The following is a 22655-nucleotide window of genomic DNA, read 5'->3' on the forward strand; positions in this document are numbered from 1 at the left end:
AATTTTCATAGGACATTGATGAAATGACTTTTTTATGATTTTTGAGATTAAAAATTTAATAACTTTTAATTTTACATTCTTTTAAGTTTGTCACAGTTATTTTAATGCTTTTTTTGGTAAATTTTAATTATTGTTATTTATATCTTCATTTATTATGGAACAACTTCCCAAAAGTCTTTTTCACATTATAAATTTGATATATAAGCTATTATTTATTTTCTCTTCTATCTCAAATATGGGCTTTAATTATATTCCAATATTTCGGAACATTTTAATCTATGTTTTGAGACATTTGTGACTTACGTGATATTATGACTATTATTCTTTACACTTCTAGTGAATTTTTAATGTCATTCAAAGGCTACATCCTCCTATACTCTACTGAGAATTAAAAATAGTTCTCAAAAATATTATTCTCAGATATTCAGAACTCATTCTCAGAATTTCAACTTCTACCAATATCTTAGCTCTGTTCTCTTTCCCTTCTGATGCATATTTTCCCCCTGAAGGCCCATTGTTACACTCCTTATTCACCCTCCATTTAAGATTCGGTTTTATTTAATGTTGTATGTATTTATACACAATTTTACTTATGTGAGGCTTAGTCTTAGAATAGAAGATTATCCTAAAAAGACTAGTGAAAGAGTTATGAGAATTTCGAGAGTGAATCCAGAAATCACGTACCAGAAGAATTACTTCAGGCAAGACAAAATTGCTTAAAAAAAAAAAAAAAAAAAAGAATAGTCATCAGATCTGCCATGTTTTCAAGTTCTGTAATGAAAAATGGCAGGTATTCTGGAGGGAGTTTCTGGAGGAAGCCAAACTTTTACTGAGGCTTAAATATGATGAACAATTAACCAAATAAAACTGAAGTGTTTTATAATTGTCATTAAATCCTTGATATTTAAAAGGAGAAGCAGTATGGTTCTTAGAAAGCATTCATTCCCGGCCCAGGAGTGGTGGCTCACACCTGTAATCCTAGCGCTCTGGGAAGCCGAGGCAGGTGGATCACCTGAGGTTGGGAATTCGAGACCAGGCTGGCCAACATGGTGAAGCCCCATCTCTACTAAAAAATACAAAAAAATTAGCCAGTCGTGGTGGCACATGCCTGTAATCTCAGCTGCTTGGGAGGCTGAGGCAGGAGAATCACTTGAAGCCGAAAAGCAGAGGTTGCAGTGAGCCGAGATTGCCCCACTGCACTCTAATCTGGGCGACAAGAGTGAAACTCCATCTCAATTAAAAAAAAAGAAAGAAAGAAAGAAAGCATTAATTCCCATGCACGGGTCCCGGAGAATCTATAATTCAGTCTTTTATCACAGGTTCACATTCCCTTATAAAAAGGTAACAGTTGGATGCATGTCTGGAGGAGCTCTTGGGCTTGTCGTATTGTGTCTTTAACTTCTCATCTGCACCTTTAACTATGGCTATTTGGGCTGTGCTTAGAAAACGGCCATACTCAGGGCACTGTAGAATGAACAGTCTTTCCTGTTTAGGCATTTCTCCTTCCACTTTAACTTCTGACTCTGTCTTCAGGGCATTTCTGTTATATTAAGCTTCTTAAGTGATGAGTGGTCTGGTGTTTGTGTTATGCAACTCAATTTAAGATAGGTTCATGTGAGATCTGGCAGAAAGCAGGCTGGGGTGGGGTGTGGAGATACTGAATATTGCGCATGTAGCATATGAAAGGCAAACATAAATTTAATTCAGAAACAGACAATGTTTATTTATGGTTAAGGGTCAAATGAATTATACAAGGGACATATGGCAAATAGGATGTAATTTGCTTCATTAATCCAAATGAAGGAGAGTAACTTTCTTTCTCCTCAGAAATACAGAATCACACATATTGCAATACTTCCAGAAATAAATCATCCACTGAGTCTTAAAAGTAAAGAACTCTGTGTTCTTGCTCTGCTGTCTACATAACCTGGATCTTATAAGTAAGCCAAAGACATCAAAATGGCTTTGCCTAGAAGCCAAGGCCATTGGTCCAACACAGACATCTAGAGGTTACTGGAATGCATGGAGAATAATCTCCCATCTGATGACAACAGCACGTTTAACTCAACTCAGTCACACATGGACTGGGGAAAAGTAGCTTTTAAAAACTTTTCTGGTGAAATGTGCAGACTCAAATGGTTAGAGATTTCTTGCAACTTGAGAAAATTCGGCACTTTGAAAGAATTAGTCCTGGAAGCTAAGAAATGTGTTAAAAAGATGAACAAAAGCCAAAAATGCAGGAACCGTCCAGACTTTCCAAAGAGGCCCCTTACTGCTTGTAATCGCTTCTTCATGGAGAGTTGGCCCCAGTACTCCCAAATGTACCCTGGGATGAGAAGCCAGGAACTGACCAAAATCCTGTCAAAGAAATACAAGGAACTCCCAGAGCAGATGAAACAGAAATATATTCAGGATTTCCAGAAGGAAAAGCAAGAATTTGAGGAAAAACTTGCTCGATTCAGGGAAGAACACCCTGATTTAGTCCAGAAGGCCAAGAAATCTGGTGTCTCCAAGAGGACTCAAAACAAAGTGCAAAAGAAGGTTCAGAAAAATATTGAAGAAGTGAGGTCTCTTCCAAAAACGGATCGATTTTTCAAGAAGGTAAAATTTCATGGAAACCCCCCATGAATGGATACCACAAGTTTCACCAAGATTCCTGGTCAAGTAAAGAGCTGCAACATTTGTCAGTGAGGGAGCGCATGGTAGAGATTGGCAGACGCTGGCAGCGCATCCCACAGAGCCAGAAAGATCATTTTAAGAGCCAGGCTGAGGAGCTGCAGAAGCAATACAAGGTGAAATTGGATCTCTGGCTCAAGACTTCGTCACCTGAAAATTATGCTGCATACAAAGAATCGACCTATGCTAAGAGTAAGAATATGGCCATGACAGGAGGCCCGGACTCCAGGTTGAAACAAGCAGATCCGCAGTCCTCATCAACAAAGGGTCTGCAAGAAGGGTTTGGGGAGGGGCAAGGGCTCCAGGCTGCAGGAACAGATTCATCACAGACTATTTGGGTAAACTGTCATGTCTCCATGGAACCAGAAGAGAACAGGAAGAAAGATGGAGAAGAGGAAGAAAGCAGTAACTCTTCAGACTGCAGCAGTGGAGAAGAAATGGAAGTTGATGTCTGAGGGCAGTGGCTCTAGTGCAGCTTCCTTGTTTTTTTGTTTTTTTCTTTTCTTCCTTCCCCCTGCAAAGTAGGACAGGTTGGGAAGAAAGAAGCAACTTGGTGCAGAACTCTCCTATATCAAGATTACGAACCTGGGAGGAACTCTTTGGGAAGAATAAATATAAGTTTGAGCCAATACTGGCCTTATCCTTAAAACAAACAAACAAACAAATATCATCCCTTTCCCAAGGAACTTTATGCAATTAAGTCTTCTGAAATGAAGAGATGATTACGTTATGGGGTACACACTGTATTAGACTGAATATTTCTGAAGCAAGAAGCTTTGCTTTACTCATTTTTGTCCTGCCAAAGGTGGTAGGGGGATACCCATAAGCCTGGGACCCGAACTTCCCTGTGGAAATGTTTTTCAGGACTCCTGCACTAAATCTAGGGTCGGGGATATTTGATGAAAGGTGGGGTAGGTGTCTTAAGAGAATTGTCCCACTCTTGATATCTCTCTCCTTCCCTCCCTGAAGTAAGGAGTTGGCCATTCCCATGCCTGGGAGTAGGGAGTAGTATTTCTACATGTATATCTGACTCTTAGTTCTCAATTAGACTTTTCTTGCTTATTTCAAAAGAAAAATGAAAATACAAAATAAAAAGTTACTGATTTAATCTGAAAGAGCTCCTCCACAGAATCATTTGTGACATTGGGTGTAGCTTCTCTAAGTTATATCTGCATTTATTCTTGAAGCTCCAAATTTTTCCTGCTGCTTCAGATGCAAGCGAATCTCACCTTTAGCATTCAGGATTGATACAAAGATGTAGAGAAAGACAGATATAGATGAGTACACTATCCTGTTTCACTATCTGCTCTATCTAAGAATTCATGCACCAGTGTCACATTGTTTTAATTTTTTGGTTTACTAATATGTTTGAAAATCTACCTAAAGTTAGTGCCTTCTCAGTATACCTTTATTCTATTAAACATTTCTGGCTATTTTGATATTTTGTTCTCATGAATATTAGCATCACAGAACTAGTTGTATTCTTTTTGTATAAAAACCATTGAACATTGTTTATTTTGTCCCTAGATATCTTAGGAAAATTTTACTTATAAGTTTTTTCTAAATAAATAATAAGTTTCAGAGAATAATGACAATGTTTACCATTTTTATACCTCTAACTTCTAAATGTGTTGGATTAAAATATCCAGAAGAATGTTAAATAATAAGAATAATCTGTTCTTGGCTTGCTTCTGACTTTTAACCTAATGCTTACAGAATTTAAAATCATGAAAATTATGCTGATGTGTACATTTGAAATAAATTATTAAAAATAAGAAAATTGCTATTTACATTTATTATTTGCTTTTAATTTTTCATGCATATCGATTTTTAACAAATTTATTTTATCATATATTTATGTAATTTTTTCTTACTGTATTAGTCATCGTCCTGCAGAGAAACAGAACCACCAACATAGATAGAGAAACAAAGTGACAGAGAGAGTGATAGAATAATACACAGAGGGGAGAGACAAAGAGACTAATTTTATTATGAAGAATTGGCTCACAAAATTGTGGAGGCAAAAAATACCATGATCTGCAATCTGCAAGCTGGACACTTAAGAAAGCCAGAGGTGTAATTCAATCTGAGTCTGAAGGCCTGGGAAGCAGGGCAGCCAGTGGTGTAAACCCTAATTCAAGCATAGGGGAAGATAAGATGAGATATACTACTTAAGCAGTGAGACAGGAAAAGAAGGGTCAAACTCCTCTATCATCTGCCCTTTGTTCTATGCAGGCCTTAAATGGGTTGGATAATGCACGTCCTATATTGGGGAGGGAAGCCTACTTTACAGAGACCAGTTCAAGCTGACACATACAATTTACCATCATACTTTCCTTTTCTTACAGATTCTGGAGATTTAGGTATTTTTATATGAATTCTTGATGGCTGATGGGTTGAATTTTTTTTTTTTTTTTTTGAGACAGAGTCTCGCTCTGTTGCCCAGGCTAGAGTGCAGTGGAGAGATCTCCACTCACTGCAAGCTCCACCTCCCGGGTTCACGCCATTCTCCTGCCTCAGCCTCCCGAGTAGCTGGGACTACAGGCGCCCGCCACCACGCCCGGCTAATTTTTTTTTGTATTTTTAGTAGAGACGGGGTTTCACCATGTTAGCGAGGATAGTCTCGATCTCCTGACCTTGTGATCCACCCGTCTCGGCCTCCCAAAGTGCTGGGATTACAGGCGTGAGCCACTGCGCCCAGCCAATGAGTTGAATTTATTTAGAAAATGTGTTTGCATATTATGTCCTCTGTTTCTCTTAACATCAAGTTTGCAAAATTAACTTTAAAGATCTGATTCTTTTTATTTCCAATTCAGAAGATACTGTAAGTCACATTTGCCACTGACTAGTAGTGAGGCCCATAGCCCAGGCTAGATGGTGAGATGTACAAATTCAACTGGGGCTTTTGTAGTGATTTTAAATGAAGTGTTTTTAAGTTTATTCAGCACCTACTCTTTTTAAGACTTGCCCTCCTTGTGTGGGATACAGAGATTAAAGGTACAATTCTTGACTTCATGACATTCAGAGTTAAAGATTGTATTATTTGGCTTAAAAACCACAAATACTGACAAATATAAACTAAACTTATGAGTTTGCTATTTTAGTGAAATATCATTGGTTAAAATACTGATCTCTTTGCTTCTCTGTTACCTCACCTATACATTCATGAACTGGAAATAAAATTATGGTTAGATTAGGCCAGGTGTGGTGCCTCATGCCTATAATCCCAGCATTTTGGGAGGCTGAGTGCGCCAGATCACTTGAGGTCAGGAGTTCAAGACCAGCCTGGCCAACATGGAGAAACCCCATCTCTACTAAAAATACAAAAATTATCCAGATATAGTGGCACATGCCTGTAATCCCAGCTACTCAAGAGGCTGAGGCAGGGTAATTGCTTGAACCTGGGAGGCAGAGGTTGCAGTGAGCCCTGAGTACACCAGTGCACTCCAGCCTAAGTGACAGAGCAAGACTCCATCTCACAAAATAAAACAAAACAAAAAAATTACAATGAGATTAGATATAGGTAAATGTTAGACTTAATGCTTATAAAGTACCTAACTCACAGTAGATTTATAGAAAATGTTAGGCTGTCACCTTTTTTTCTTCTTTATTTCTTTCATCATCCATAGTTCTCCTTTACTTAATTACAATGAAAACCTTTAAGTAACGCATATTATGTAACAATATATATTACATTAAATAAATTAAAATGCAATTAATGATATTTATTTGCAATGCACATAAAGACCTACTACCTTGCTAGAATTTGGTCCCAAATTTGACCCAAGTATACCAGAAATGTTTTAAAATAGTGTTGTGGACTGTGTCTGTATATGTGTGTATGTATGTGTGTGTGTATTTGTGTGTATACATATATATATATATATACACAGTATATATTTGTACATAATGAGAGAGCGTTGAATGCAATTGCAATTGATAGAAAGTGCAGTACAATTTTTAAAATGTAAAAATGTTTCTGAAAGGAAATTAAATCAAAATTTGTCCTTGATAAAACAAGTATTAATTCAAAAAGGAAGTATTGGAAGTGGAAGTGATGTCCAGACAGAGGAAACAACATACCCAAACATTCAAAGTGAAGAAGGCCATGATGCCTGTGGAGAATCTACTTCTACAATTCTTTGTTCCAGTCTTCTGTTACACACAGCTCATGGAAACTGCTAAACACACTGAGATCCATTTTAGAGGCATTCCTTATTTACACATTTTTAAAAATTTCACCTTAAAATTCTGAAAATATAGAGAGGTACAGTGTGCTTTCAGACTGTTTCCAAACCTCTAAAGAAAAACAGAGAAAAACTAGGTTAACAAAATTAAAATTCATGAACAATATTTGCAACAACACTGGGTAACAATGTGCCCTACAAAAAATCCCCCATGTAAATAGTTACAGACAAATCAGGAAGACCTGCAATATCCATGAGGAATCAGAATCCTTTCAAGATGAAGCAGAGAGGGTGAACACAATATATTATGGATTTGAGAACCCTCAAGTCAGCAACAAGGATTCATTAGAAAGTGTGCAAGGCAATTAAAAAACAGCTACACAAACTAAGTAGGGTGGGAGTTTGCCCACATCAATAAGCAAGAGTCCAGGAAGAGATAAAAAAGAGGCTGGGACCATATGGCTTCTACAACTCTTAAAATAACCAGACCAAATTCTCTTCCAGGATCAAGTTCCGTATTGAGAAGAATTTACTGGAAGTAAACTACATATTAAACAAGGCTACATATTAAACAATAGGGCCAAAAAAAGAGAAGGCCTCTAAAAAGTAAATGGGGACAGAAGCAGAACCAGGACAGAGCAAAAAGTGAAAGGTCTTGTTATTGAATACCTTATGAAATCAACAGGAGAGCTCTAGATTCAGGATGCTAGGAAGGCTATCTTGACCGATCTTTACCTTATAAAAGTTCAAGTTTAATTCCATACAGATGGCATCAATACGGCATGCTTTTGTTGTTGTTTGTTTCTTATTTAAGGAGAGTGCAGAGGGAAGAAAGTGCCTTTCCCAAAATAGTATACCTTGATATGACTGTTCATGAAGTAACGTCTAGCGTTTTTAAAAGAACCTTAGTGCCAGGGCTACAGTGAGCTTATATTCTGCAGCTGCAACCTTGAGAGAAGTGCTTCTGGGCAGTCCTCTCTGTTTCCTTCCCAGCAGAACCTCAGCCCCACCTCACTGGATCCAGCTCCATCACTGTGCCTGGCCAGCTCAAGTTATTCCTGAAGGTCAATTTCTGGAGTATGTCCTAATCCTCTCCTCCTCCAAGCACGCCTCTTGGTCCCTGCAATATCCCTCCCGAACCCCCACCTAAAAGCCTTTCTGCCTGTCCTTGTCCCATAATACCTCGCCCAAGAATGTATTCTAAGCCCAGCGTGGTGGCTCACACCTATAATCCCAGCACTTTGGGTGGCCTAGGCAGACAGATCACTTGAGGCAAGAAGTTGGAGACCAGCCTGGCCAACAAGGTGAAACCCCCTCTCTACTAAAAATACAAAAATTAGCAGGGTGTGTTGACACATGCTTGTACTCTCAGCTAGTCAGGAGGTGGAGGCATGAGAATAGCTTGAACGTGGGAGGCAGAATTTGCAGTGATCGAGATAGCGGCACTGAACTTCAGCCTGAGCAACAGAGTGATGACACAGTGAGAAAAAAAATGAGAAATACGAAGAGGCAGAGGTAGGTATCTATCTACATATCGATATATCTATGTATTTAGTTACGTATAATATATATGCATATTATACATGTACATGAATATGTGCATTATATGTTGCTTAATATGTAGTTTACTTCCATTATTATGTATATATAGTACATTATACATGCATATATGAGAGAGAGAGATCTCAAATTTATAGAATCCATAATAACAAGCAGCTACCACCCCCATCTTTCACAATGGCTAATTACTTTACTGCGTGATTTACTCTCAGATATGGTACTGGGGACCACGAGGTATCTCCAGCAAATTATCTGCAAATTCAAGTGCAAGTTTTTGACTTTAGAAAATGTTTCAAATCAGTCAGCTACACTTGGGAAATGAGGTTAGGAATATGCACCCAAAAGGTTGATCTTAACTATTCCTTATCACTAGCGGGAAAATTCTGGAGATTAAGGAATGTTTGGGGTGGCTGTCTTGCTCTGAGAGGGGTAGGGATGGGGAATGGATTTATTCTCTTTTCCTTTTGTGTTAATAATGGTGGGAGATTTTGGTTACTGTGAATAGTACCTACATGAGCTGGATAAATCACAAACACTAAAGGTTTTGGGAGGGTAAAGAGAGGGGCTGCAGGGACTGCAGGGAGGAGGGACTGGGGCTTTTTCAGAGAGTTTGCAGAGAGAAAGCAGTCAGCTTCTCTGTCCATCATCCACAGCTCCAGGATTAAAGAAAACCCTGCTTTCTCCCTGCACATTCTCTTTGTATCTGCAAGAGAAAGTGGATGGGTTAAAATTAGTGAACTGAAATTAGTATTTTCCAGAAAGACAATTGAATCACTACCAAGATATGTAAAGGCAGCTGGGGCTTTGTGAGGCCACCCAAACCAGCCTCCATCCAGGGTAATGAAAGGGGATCCAGTTGTCCCCAAAGCTGGAGATTTCGGGTAATTAGGAAAGTGCCAAGGAGGCAGTGGAGGGGTCGGGTTAAAATAAAACACCTTGTGTAATATCTGCATTAATGGGCCAGGCTAGGAAAGAAAAACTGTTAAATATGAGTCGATAGAAGAAAAATAGGAGAGGAAGTCTTATTTTATTTTTTAAAATAATTTTCTGAAACCAACTTTATTTATATGAGTTTTATGGAAGAAAGGACTAGAAATAATAGGAATAAAAATATGTGTGTTTAGCAAAGGAAGTTCGTGGTCAGATAAAGAATGTAGTTGAAAGGATGTTGGTGGTGAGATGAAGAACGTGGTTTCTGTAAACTGTTGGGAATGAAAGATTTCATTGACTTGAAAAGAGATGGAAAGTTTCACAAATGAGTATAGAGAACATACTCATGTGGTGAATAAATATGCTTTGTTATGGACAAAAGAGATAGCAGGAAAATCAAGCGAAGATATTGGGTCAATGTAGCTACTTAGTTTTATTTCAAAACAATGGGATTAAATAAGGTAGGTTTTAAAACTGAGAGAAAATAACAAAGATAAAGCAAGAAAAAGAAAATGAGAGAGAGTAAATTAATATTGGAAGGTGATTGTCTGTTGAATAATGTCTCTGAGGACAGCATGGATGTCGGCTTATACGTGTAGTGCAAAGCCTTGGAAAAGAAGAAGGAAGTTGCACTAATGGGGTCAGGCTCTTGTTAGCATGTAGTTTTTGAACTGGTAACAGTAAAAATTTTAGAAATGTCTTATCTCATTTTATGAAGTAATATTTGCTATTGTTTGTGAGAATAAAGAATCAGCATACAGGTAAAATATTTAAGAATAAATAAACTAAACAGATTTAATAATGAGGCTTGTGTGCATTATAAGATAATTATCAAATCATAAATTACTAGTTTTAAACAAAATGTAGATATTTGAGGGAAAATAATTAGAGGACAGGTTTTGACTTCTGGTGCAAATACATATATACATACACACATAGAAAAGAAGGGAAGAGAAAGAAGAAAGAAAAGAGAAACCAGTCCGTAATTTTTGGTTCATTCGTTGCAACAAATTGCTAAATATCTTAAGATAAAACAATAGATAAAACATAAGAATAAAAGTAGACTATGTGTTCCAACGATTTCATTATTACTTCAGGGTTATTCGAATCTATGGAGGAAGATGATCCACGCTGAGTATTGGAGAGTTTATCATTTGCTTTATGAGGAAGAGGAATGTCACTTGGAGAGACTGGAATAGGAAAGCAAAGAGAAGTAAAGACAGTAAAGACAGAATGAAATGAAGGGGGAAAGGCGTAGGAGGAATGTATAAAAAACTGAAGGAAATGTACCATAAACCAGACCTGGAGCTGCTCCAGATCAGGACTGAGAAAAAGAGAGTCCACTGGGAAAAAATGATCTCATTCTCTTTGCCTTCTGTGTTGTGTTTGGAATGATGCTTTCATAAAGCTGTAAAAGTGAGTTGCTTGTCTAGTAATAAAAGAGACAAAGTCAGTTTTTCTTGATCCAGGAGCAAAAAACAAACAAAAACAGTAGAAACCACTCAAGAAAAAAAAAAATCCTTCTAAAATTCATTCAATTGCTGAAAAACTGCAGTAAAGAAGTTTGTTTGAAGCTTTCTGAATTTGTATTTAAATATGTTTAGATATTTAGAAATTTGGGAACTCATGCAATATATTTCCTCAATGGCCATTTCCTGGATACCAATTGCTATAAACTTTGGGCTCACCCGTCCTTAGGAATCTAATAAATTAAGCCTTCACTATGAATTTTGTGATGAATGTTAAGACTTTCTCTCTTCTTCTTTACATAATTTTGGAAATGTGTTAAAAGGTAAGTTTGTCCCTATATTCAAGGTTTGATAACTGTGACAGTAATCAGTCTAATACTCAAGTGGGAACATAATTTATTATGATAATGTACCCTCCTTCATAGTATATTTAATCTTCCCCTTCTTAAACAGTAGAAAGGTTTTGTTTGTTAGGCAGGGCTATTATTTTCAAGGAACTATAGAGAAATCACATAGAGAAAATTACCATTATCAGTTTTAATTTTCAAAGTGTATAAACAAATTGGCATAATGGCTGCAAATTATGCCAGGACTTATGGGGGAAATGTAAGTGTTTCTGACAGTGTAAGCTGGAAGCAGGCTGTAAATAAGCAAAAGAGCGGATCCTCAAGGATTTGTGGCTTTTGTATATAGTAGATGGTGGATTCCAACTTCAAATGTAAAGGCTATGGGGTGTACTTAGGGAAGCTGGGTCTTAGGAAGCAGGATGCCTGCCTCAGCTAAGCTTGTCAAGCCCTAGCTTGTGGTTATTGACACTGAGCATTACAGTGGTGTATGAGATTACACAAAAATACTTTGTATAATCATTAATTATATTAAGAATATTAGAGGAATACTTATGAACAACAGCCACAAAGTAAGCTGGCAACTTATTTTACTGGATTTATCCCTTTCTCAAGAGATAATCTGGCAGAGAATTCTCACAAAGAAAACTTTAAAAAGCATATGTGTATTTTCTTTTACTTTATTACACCTATACATGCTTTAGTGAAAATTACATAAATCTGAGACAAAGTGGTTATTTAAAATAAGAATTATTACTATTATTAATTATTGTTACTAATTTTCTGAGAATAAGGGGAAGCTACTTTTGTTACTGACTTTGAATTATTAGTAACTCCACAAATTTAAATGTTCTAGGGAACGTAGCTGAGCTTAGCAATAATTTCTGTTCTCTATATATTCCAAGAAAATTTGTAATTTTTCCCCATTTTTCTGGTTCAGGATTTGCTTGTTATGAATATGGAGTAACCCTTGAACATCAGTAAACTTCTCTAGTGTGCCCGCTGTCCTGACCCATATTTCCAGTGATAACCTGGCATACATAGACACTATGCAAAGCCCACATCCATTAGAAGTTTATAACACTATATTTTCATGTGACTGTTTTCTTATTCCTGCAGTGCAAATTTCCTGGGATAATAAAATAACCACTTGGTACATTCCCCTTGTTTGAAGATCTGAGACAGCTGCTCTTTGATTCTGATGATCTCAACACTGCCCCGAGTTCAAGAAAATCTAAGTGTTTTCTTGATGGCGAGCCCTACCATTCACTTTTGGAAGATATTACTGGGAGGAGGATGTTGGAGAGTGTTGGAACTGGGCTGCTGGATTTTGCAAGGTTTCTTGGACATGAGAAATGACATACTGGTTAGCACCAAGAAAATTTTTCTACTTTTTTGTGTCAAAGAGTGCTACTGGTGTCATCTCAAGACCTCTTCCCCACTATTACCTCAGTATACAGAAAGGCCTCTAGGCCAGATGGCAGTGTTTCTACATTATGAATGTGGCATGATAAGCTTTGTTTATATGGCCAACAATTTTCTCATTTGTAGCCTGTTCTTTCCCTTACACTTTTACACCTTTCCTTTGCTTTGGACTCACGGAATCAGCAATAGGTCAGTAACCTGACTAAAGTTATCAGAAACACCAGCTTCTGAGAATGCTAACATACTGACTACTTGATTTTCTTTATCTATTTCTATGAAACATTATCTGTACCATTTTTAAAAGTATAGAGGTAACATTTGTTTTGATTGTCTTTAAATAAAAATACTCTTAGAATACTGTGCATGTCTTTCCTTTTATGCTATATCTTTTCTTTTCCCTTGATCTCTAAGCCAGTCCAGGTAAATAAATACCTGAGCATGTTTATCCAAACTGATGGGCTAATGCAAGAGCACAGGTTTCTTCCCCCTGGCCTGGAATTTTCCTTTCTCTGCTAGACACCTGCTAAGTCCCAATTCATCAAGTGTAAGTTTCAACATTTCTTCAGGGAATTATTTCTTTAGCTCCTAGACTAGATTAGGTTATTTGTTGTATAGACTCAGAAAATCTTATACCTTTCCTTGTAAAACTCACAATGTAATATTGGGCTTCTTTTCTGGTTTTCAAATTACAAGAGAAGGATGGTGTTTGTACTACACACAGGTATATTCCAAGAAATTACACAATGCTTAATATATAACATTCAATAATTGTTTGAATAAAAGAATAAATGCACAAAATAATTGATAAAAACATGTGATACAACTGTTTAAAAGGCTACCAAACTTACCCCTCTATTTCTGTTGATTTTGGCTACTGAATGTAACCAAAATCAATAGGTATACTGAGAAATATTATTTAATAAAGTTGTAAATTGGACTGCTTATCAAATTGATAGGCTCAGCGAATTTTCTTTAGCTCAGTCACAAACTATTGATGAACACAGATCTTAACAGAATGACAATGATGCAAATAAAAAGACTCAAAATCTATAAGATTTTAGTAATTTCACCAATGGCATTCTACAGACACAGTTACCTGGGAACATGTCATTATCAGAATAGAAAATAAAACTCACTTTTTGCTTCAGAAAATACAGAATACTCAGAAGCCTCATTGCATTTTAATAAAATTCCAAATTTATTTAGTTCTTAGAAAGTTTTAAAATACATGTGCATTAAAATATCCTTATTATCAGAAATACCTATATTTTGATCATGTTAATTTTGTATGAAGCCTTTCCTTAAGTATCGACTGGGAATTGATTCCAGGACTCCCCACAGGTATCAAAATCCTTGGATGCTAATAATCCTCAGATGTCCTTACATAAGATGATGAGGTATTTGCATGTAGCCTAAGCACATCCTCCAGTATACTTTAATTATCTCTAGATTACTTAAAATACTTAATGCAATGTAAATGCTATGTAAGTAGTTGTTACACTGAATTATTTAGGGAATAATGACAAGCAAAAAAAATCTGCACATGTTGAGTGCAAATGAAACCATCCGATATTTTTTTCCTGAATATTTTTAATCCATGGTGAGTTGAATACATGGATGCAGAACCCTATCATACGGAGGTCCAACTGTATATCAAATATCATATATAATGGTGTATTTTCTGGTATTTAATTTAATTACTGACAATATGGCACACAACAAACATATCCAAAGTTTTTGATATGTAGTTTTTTAATTTATTTAAAGCATTCCAATAATGCCTCCTTTAATGAAGATTGCTGACAGCAAAGTCTAAAAAAGACTGACTCCATCTATAAGCAGTAGGCCTAATTCAAAAGTTTAATGACAGATGGGTTGCATAATGGGTTATTTCAATGATAGGAGTAATGCAAACATACAATTCTGTAGTCATTTATATTTTAATTGTATTATACTCTTTTAACCATCCTCATCTTGTATATTATCTCATTGTGTATTAGAATACAACTATTAGAGCAATAAGGAAGAGTGGATGAATACGGGCAGTTTTTTGTTATTGTTTTGTTTAGTTTTTTTGAGATAGGCTCTCACTCTGTCTCCCAGGTTGGAGTGCAATGGTGATATCATGGCTCACTGCAGCCTCAACCAACCCAGATCAAGCAATCCTCCAACCTCAGTCTCCCATATAGCTGGCTACAGGCTGCACCATCATGCCTGAGTAATTTTTTTTTTTTTTTTTTTTTGAGAAACAGGGTCTCACTCTGTTGCCCAGGCTTGTCTCAAACTCCTGGGCTCAAGAGATCCTCCTACCTTAACCTCTAAAATTGCTGGGACTATAGGCACAAGCCACAATGCCAGGCCTAAATTCAGCCAATTAAACTGAAGTTTAAATTATTTGTGTTTCACTCTCTTTCATTATAAAAATAATCTGTGTCTTAAAATGTGTTCTTGAATATGAATTACTTTATGATTGCACCTTCATAAGACTAGTTCTTAAAGTTTAAGAATAATTCATGAAAATATAAAAATTCATTTATAAAAAATCACTAGCATTAATAGAAGGAATACTAGGTACAGGCAGTGGATAATCAAACTTTAAGTTCATTATCTCATTCTGTCCTCACAATTATAAGAGAAAGTGGTCCTCCCACCTCAGCCTCTCAAAGTTCTGGAATTATAGGCATAAGCCACCATGCTTGGCCTAAATATGGCCAATAATTTAAGCTTCAGTTTAATTGGAAGTTCTTATAAGTTTATGAGAGAAATATGTTTCTCTTATAATTGTGAGGACTGGATTAGAAAATGCACATACAACCTCCACTGATAGGGTAGAATCTCCACCCTGGAACAGGAGGTCTAGGGTTGCTATGCCCAAGTTTCCTGCTGGCTGTATCTTCCGTCCCTCAAGGGATAAGACAAAACACTGGGGGACACCATCCCCCTACCTACCCCAGCGCAGACTTGTAGGGCATGTGTGAGTGCTAGAGAAGCCACTGTCAACTCCTTTGCAGTGATGTAGAGATTAAGCTAGGAGGACTGACAGGCCAGAAAAACTGAGAGCTTTGCTCAATGCCTCACAGTAATGATTGATTTTGAATCAGTCATGAAAAGGTACATTCCCAAGGGCATTGTCAAAAACAATGGAGATCTCGGTTAGGAACATTAAAGAGGAGCTTGGAATCTTTAGCATGCTTTGTAGCAACAAATAAACTTCTGGCAGACAGCCTGAAGTTTACCAAAGAAAACCAGGCAAGGAGAAAGCCAAGAAAATGTGTTTTAGGATCACTAATTTCTGGAGATCTGGAAGGCTGTGTATCTGTGCTAGACTGCACCCGCTCAAGAGCAATCAAGGTGGAATGTGGACAAATTTGTAAGCACTCCCCAAGCTAACCACTGATTCATCAGCAAAGAGCCTTTAGCCCTCCTGGCTAAAGAGCTAAAGCACAAATTCTGAGTGAACACTGGGTGAACAATAAATTATTCTATTCCAGGGAGTGGCTCCTAGAAGCCAGACTTAAAAACAAAATCACATTCATCTCCGGTGATCTGGAAGCCTGACAATGTACTGTCTTAGCAGTAACCAGAGAGAGGACCTCTGAGCTGTTAGTCCACTGAATGCGGGATGTAATTGTAAACTTCCTGACCAGTGAAAGCTGTCTCCAAGCCACACACATTGAATGACAAAGGATAAAAATCTAACTAGGAGGGTTAGACACAACTTTTGAAATACAGATTTAGGTAGAAATAGAGATAAATAGATATGGATATTGCTGAGTTTAATGTTTAACTGAATTTATGGTAAATATTTATCATCATGAATATGTTCACCTCAGAAGCCAAAAGCATAGCTACTCTCACATGAAGGTTATATATATATATATATATACACACACACACACACACACGTATATATGTGTGTGTGTATATATGTATATATATGTGTGTGTATATATGTGTATATATATATGTGTGTGTATATATATATTTCAAAGTAGTCATTTGTGTATATTTTTTAATTAGTAAGCTAATTTTCCAAGCACTATTATTTTATCCATGAAGTAAATATATATATGTGTGTGTGTGTATATATATATATATATATATATATATATATACATATATATTCTAGTGAAGTATAAACCAAGGTGCTTTCTGCATGAGTGACTTGCAGATAATTTTATACAATATATATTTTTTAATTTCAGCTTTTATTTTAGATGCAGGGGGTACATGTGCATATTTGTTACATGGGAGTATTGCATGATGCTGATGTTTGAATACAGATCCTGTCACCTTGGTAGTCAGCATAGTACCCAATAGGTAGTTTTTAAAAAACATATTATTGTTATTTATTAATGTGGAGAAGAGCCTTCCAAAGGCAGCTGCAAATGTCCTTGTCACGCAGAGGCAGCAGTGGTCAGGAGCTCTGCCGACCAATGCTTTAGGTGCCTATTTACAAGGATGACATTCTGAAAAAAGTGGCAGGAAACTTCAGAAGAAAAAAAAAAACGCTTTTCTTCCAAAGTAGGTATACTCTGACACTCACACCTTCAGGCTGTTGCCCCTGTGGGAAGTGAAAGGATGACTGGTTTCTGGCAGTGTGACACCAGGAGCATGCTCCTAGGCTCATGGAACAGACCGAAGAGCTCCCTCCAAGACAAGCTTCCCACAGCCCTTCCCTTTCTTTCTTCTGAAAATCTGTATCTTTCTTTTCAAGCCACCACTTAAAATCTTATTTTGTTGCTACTCTTAGAAACAGTAAAAAAGAGCCCCCATACTGGCCATTTTATAAATTAATGTAATTTTAAAGCAGTGGGACATTAAGGCATTATTTGTCTCTCTGGCCTTGGTTCCTTTTCCACATACTGCAATCATTCAACTACATCTTACACTCCACCATGTCCATGTCCACGACACTGCTTATGACTAATGACTAGAAGACTGAACATCAATTGTGCCCACCTGCAGATAGAGAGAAAGTCATCCAGTCACATTACCACTTTGGTGGAAGGCACTCTTATAAAATTCATCAGCCAGGTCTGCTATTATAAACACTGGGTCAAAACCGTGGTTGACTTCAAAGTGTTCTCAGAAAGTCTGATAATACGCTATTAAAAGACAATTTTCCATCTGAAAACCTGACTGGTGGCAACCTTCAGTTGGCCTCTGCATTTCCTCTGAGCTGAAGCAGCCAAGAGATGGAATCGTTTGCATGAGGAGTTCTTACTGCCACTAAGGTTGTTAGAAAACATGGAATGATCCCTCTGCCCTCCAGGTGATTGAAAGCTATGCAAAACAAGGTTGTTTCTTTCTGAGAGGAAGAAAGGAATGGGTAAGAAAACTTTTAAGGCACAAATAATATAAAAGGGCACACATTTCAAGATGCATTCATATGACATTATACTACAAAGAAATAAATAATGATTTTCTCTAATTGGAATTAAAGTCCTTCACACAGTTCATTCACAGGCCTGTTTTGTGCAGTTGGTTACAGACTTGAAGTCAGAACATGACTGGTTTTTTGCACATCCTCCAGTTTCCTGGGGCTGCTGGAGGACCTCTGAGGGGCTGTCTAAAGGAACACCAGGCGGAGGCCATGTTGTCTTTTCAGCACAGTCCTCTGAGATAGGTGGCAAAAATAAGAGGATTCCAATGTAAAATGTTGCTGTCCATTTCTGAAGAGACACAGCTGTCTCCTCTGCTGAACTCTTCTGGATCTTCTGTGTGATTAGAGCTGACATTGTTTCTATTATCCTGACAGCAAGTATGCTGAGTAGAGATTGGTTCCACATTGTTCTTGATGCTCTCGTGAGGCAACTGGCCACAATCAGGGATGCAGAAGCCAGGCATATGGGCATCTTCATTTGACCGAGGGCCTGATTCCCACACCATACTGAGGACAAAGTGCCACCCTAGAGACCACAGGAAAAGGGCTACTGCTGAAAGTGCTGTTGGTTTTGGTGAAACAGCTATTGTTTCAACAATTTTGACAGTTAACACATTCCAGAGGGTCAATCTGAGGCACCGCTATGTACATTCCACCTCCGTTCACTAGATGATGAGGCTGTTCAAAATTCACATGTCCTGGTTAGAGAGTTAGTGTGCCCAGAGTAAAGTCCTCCATTTAAGCTCCCATTCACAGTTGCATTGACTCCATTGGAGACCTTATGGTGAAGGTGGGAAGAGCCACTGCTGAGAATGCCATGGCTCAGGAAGCCTCCATGAACATTTCCATTCATCTCATTTGCTCCTGAGAGAGTGGTGTATTCCACCATCTGCCCATTAATATCTGATCCCTGGTAGAGATAACCCAGTGGGTCATATTTCTCTATGATATTCTGCGGGTGATTCTTCCACAGGCACATTGCAATAAAAAGCCACAAAAATAAGGACCATGACACCCAGCATACAGCCAAGGATCAGATATAACATGTCACTGCTTCTGGCAGGGCTGGTTGCTGGCCTCACATTTCCTTCACTTCCTGAAGAATTCAGAGGGATACTCAAGCCTTTAGGATACTCAGAAGCTCCAGGAACACGTTTTACTCTACTCTCGCAGATCACCACATTGATAAACTCACTTTCTTCTCCTTCACTGAAGCACTGCATTTTAATGCCATAGGAAGTTTCTGACAGCAGATGGCCAATCATGTGCCACTCCTTTGAACCTTCTACTACATCCCTCTTGTAATCACTGTCATTGTCACTATCTGATGGTCAGTAATAGATATAAAAGAATGGAAGTGTTACTGTTACTTCATGGAATGTATGTCCACTTTAGCACTATCTGGGCAACACTGACAGCCTCTGTGTAGGCAATGTGAGTTCCACTATTGGATGGCTGAAAAAATGACTGGGGAACCCAGCCACCTGATAAGGACAAGATTCTGGACTCTTAAAACTCCCTTCCTAATGATTGATAGCAATGACTTTCAATTTGTATGTTGAACCCAGTTCTAAGCTATGAACTTCCATGGAAATTTTGGAAGCAAGGATATCTTCAGCTGCCACCAGCCAATCACTGGTCCTCATCCTTTCATATTCAACTTTGAAAGCAGCGATTGGAGAAACCCAATTTTCCAGAAGAATCTGAGTGACAGACCAATGTCGCTGATGCATTGGAGATGGTAGGGCCATTTGGTGCCTCTGGAACTTCGCTGTGCCTTCAAGAATCTGTAAGTACCACTCCAAAATTATTTGCAGCTTCTGAAACAACAGGATACTTATGGATGCCCATGGGTGGACAGGATGCCTGGGTGTTTTTTGTCAATGCTCTTTTTTCTTTGCTGTTTCAGAAGGTAAGCATGGCAGTTTTTCCTTCACCTGCTCCACTTCTTGCTACTATCAAGACTTTGTAAAGACTAGACGGCCCTAGTTCAGCTAAAGGGAGCTCATTTTCACTACCTGGGACTCGAACCGTATGCCCAGTTCCTACCAAACAAATCCCATTGTTCATCTTTTGATATTTCATAAAATACACATTAATGGATAGCTCACCATTCCTGCCTGCCCTCCACACCAGGTTGTTCGTATCTGGTGTGTGGGTCTGTCAAGAGATCAGTATAATGGGGGCGTCAGGAACAGTGACGCCTTTAACATTTTTCTCTGATGCTGATTCCACTGCACTGGGATGTACCTTAACTGGACATGAGCTCAATCCAGTTTCTGAACCATCTCTTTTATTTCTTTCATCATTCTGAGTAGCAGAAGAAAGTGTGACTGTTTCCACTTCTGTATTTGTTTCAAAAGGAACAACCATGAGAGATGCTTCTCCCTGCATGGTACTGTGTCCATCTGCACATGTTTCCCCACATGTTTCTGAGTCACATCCTGAATATGGAGACAGCTAGAGCCAACTTGGGACATGATGAAGTAGACAGGCTTCAGGTCCAAGATTCCAGGTCTTGATAAGTGTGACTTTGGGGACTTAGATCTAAGGACTTAAGACAGATGGCTGGCTATTAATCCATAGCTGTCATAACCAAGGAATGACTGGAACTGGCAGCCCAGTGGCATTGCAGGACACAGTGACAAAGACTCCACATACCACCTTTGTGCTTATTGGTGCCATGATTATAACTGGCTTGAATCCATTGTCTTTTTCCAATTTCAAGTCTTCCAGTAGACTGCATAAATCCAGTCGCATTATCTGTTAAACACTGATACAGCCCAGTATCTTCCATGATAACCCCACTGACTTTCAGTCAATTTCCTGCAGTTAGATGTCATGGGGAAGGATGAATAGGCTGTGCAATATAAAATTAAGTATGGTTGGCAGCTGGGTTTCCATGAATATGACAGGTAAAATGTGCTGTGGCACCCAGAGACTGATCCTGTAGCCCTTTATAAATGGAAGCATATTCAAGCACATTAACCATGTATGTCACATATTTTACATCTCCAGTCTTGTTTCCCACCATGCGGGAATAGTTTCCAGAGTCTACTGGGTCAATGCTATCTGTTGCAACATGAGAATATAACCTTCTCCAGTTGCTTCCTGGAGCAATATTCCCTGTCCGTTAGCCAATACACTTGAGGATCCAGGACCCCACTAACCACACACTCCAAGGTTAGAGGAATACGTGAAAAAACAACTAATACCTGTGAACAAGCAGGAAGAAGAATGTCAAAATCATCTGAAGAAAGGTGACTTGTAAGGAGCTTTTGGCCAATGGGTTCAACTTTTAATTCATGTATGACAGGATTATAAGCCACATATTTGTATGATCCCTTGTCCTGTAAGGATACATTCAAAATGTAAAGATGTCCTGATGGAAGGATTAAGTAATTCTTTGTGGAATGTTTCAGCCACTTCCCCTGGATTTTAGCACACACCTCAGCTTTGGGGTTACTCTCTGGTACCCTGCAGCCAATGAAACCAGCACTTTTTTCTTCTGCTGTAATAACATGCTTTGTGGATGAACCAAAATCACCAAGAACGCTGTGGATACTGTTACAGGGCCACTTACAACAACATCAACCTATTGTTGGAAATGCATTGGTAGTAACCCAAAAGGGAGGCTTTAAGAGAAAAAAATTGTCAAAGTCCCCTGATGATTCTTAATGTATTCCATGTTTCTATCCTATTTTTTTTCCATTATGTAACAATGAGATATGAGTGGTCACAGGTTTAGCGGAACAATATAGTTCTACAGGTCCACTAAGTTTCTGGACGGCAGATAGTTACTCAAAAATGAAATAAGGTGCCACGTCTGAACTCACAGAAAAGCAGAGAATCATCAGAGTAACATACAGTAGTGTCCATAAAGGGCCAAGACCTGGATGCAGAGCACCAGATTACAGAAGCAGGCAGGACAGACTTCCATACCCAAACCCTGGCCTTGGTTCATTTTCCATAGTAATGCAGTCCAGGGTGATCAAACACATTCTTTAATCTTGACTCCTTCGTGCTCACAAAAGACTCTGATAACGGACAGTCTTCATGCTGTCCACAGGGGTCTCCCAATATTAAGAGTAACAGCTGGCTTACATCTTCAGTGATTCAAGTCTGCAAGGTGTATAGACTTCTGCTGGGGAGGAAAAGCAGAGAAGCCACTTTCTGTACTTAGCCTGGAACTCACTTCAGTGCTATAAACATCATCGCAGTCCTGCCTGTAATAAAGTCCAGACTAGCAATCTGCCTTTGAGTTGAGCTTTTCTCTTACAAGGTAAGTTGTTAAGTCATGCCTTGATTTTAGATCTCTCCACAGAGAGGGCTAAGCATCTAGAGCTCCTGCGTGGCAGCCAGCTGGGAAAGCCACCCCTATGTTATGCTCTTCCGCGGACGGCAGCAGCTGTGGTGACGGCTGCGATCTGAAGGGGCCCCTCCACGCCCAGCACAGGGCAGAGGAGGGTGTGGTGCCTCGCACGCCAGGGCAGAAGCACTGGGTAGGACCGGAGGGTGCAGGGTCCCAGGTCTCCTCGCACGGAGCGGCCTAAGCCGGGCACCCGGGCTCAGGGGAGGGTAGCTGGCGGGGCGGAGTGACAGGACGCGCCCCTGCAGCTGTGCTTCTCTGGGCGGAGGCTTGAGGGCAGGTAACCCGGTGGGCACAAGGCCTGCCAGG

The 22655-nt window shown here is 38.7% G+C and overlaps 1 protein-coding gene and 1 pseudogene across 1 annotated transcript; one reads left to right on the plus strand and one right to left on the minus strand.

The window, feature by feature from the left end:
- The first annotated feature begins 1959 nt into the window (after positions 1 to 1959).
- LOC115936243 (upstream-binding factor 1-like protein 1) lies at positions 1960 to 3131 on the plus strand. Its single transcript, XM_031016105.3, is given in 2 exon segments — positions 1960 to 2614; positions 2617 to 3131. Coding segments are annotated over 2 exon segments (1170 nt in total).
- A 14919-nt stretch (positions 3132 to 18050) lies between these two features.
- LOC115936242 (cell adhesion molecule-related/down-regulated by oncogenes-like) lies at positions 18051 to 21888 on the minus strand (annotated as a pseudogene).
- Positions 21889 to 22655: the final 767 nt, after the last annotated feature.

Source organism: Gorilla gorilla, chromosome 9 (assembly GCF_029281585.2).
Source record: "Gorilla gorilla gorilla isolate KB3781 chromosome 9, NHGRI_mGorGor1-v2.1_pri, whole genome shotgun sequence".
NCBI classification, from domain to species: domain Eukaryota; kingdom Metazoa; phylum Chordata; class Mammalia; order Primates; family Hominidae; genus Gorilla; species Gorilla gorilla.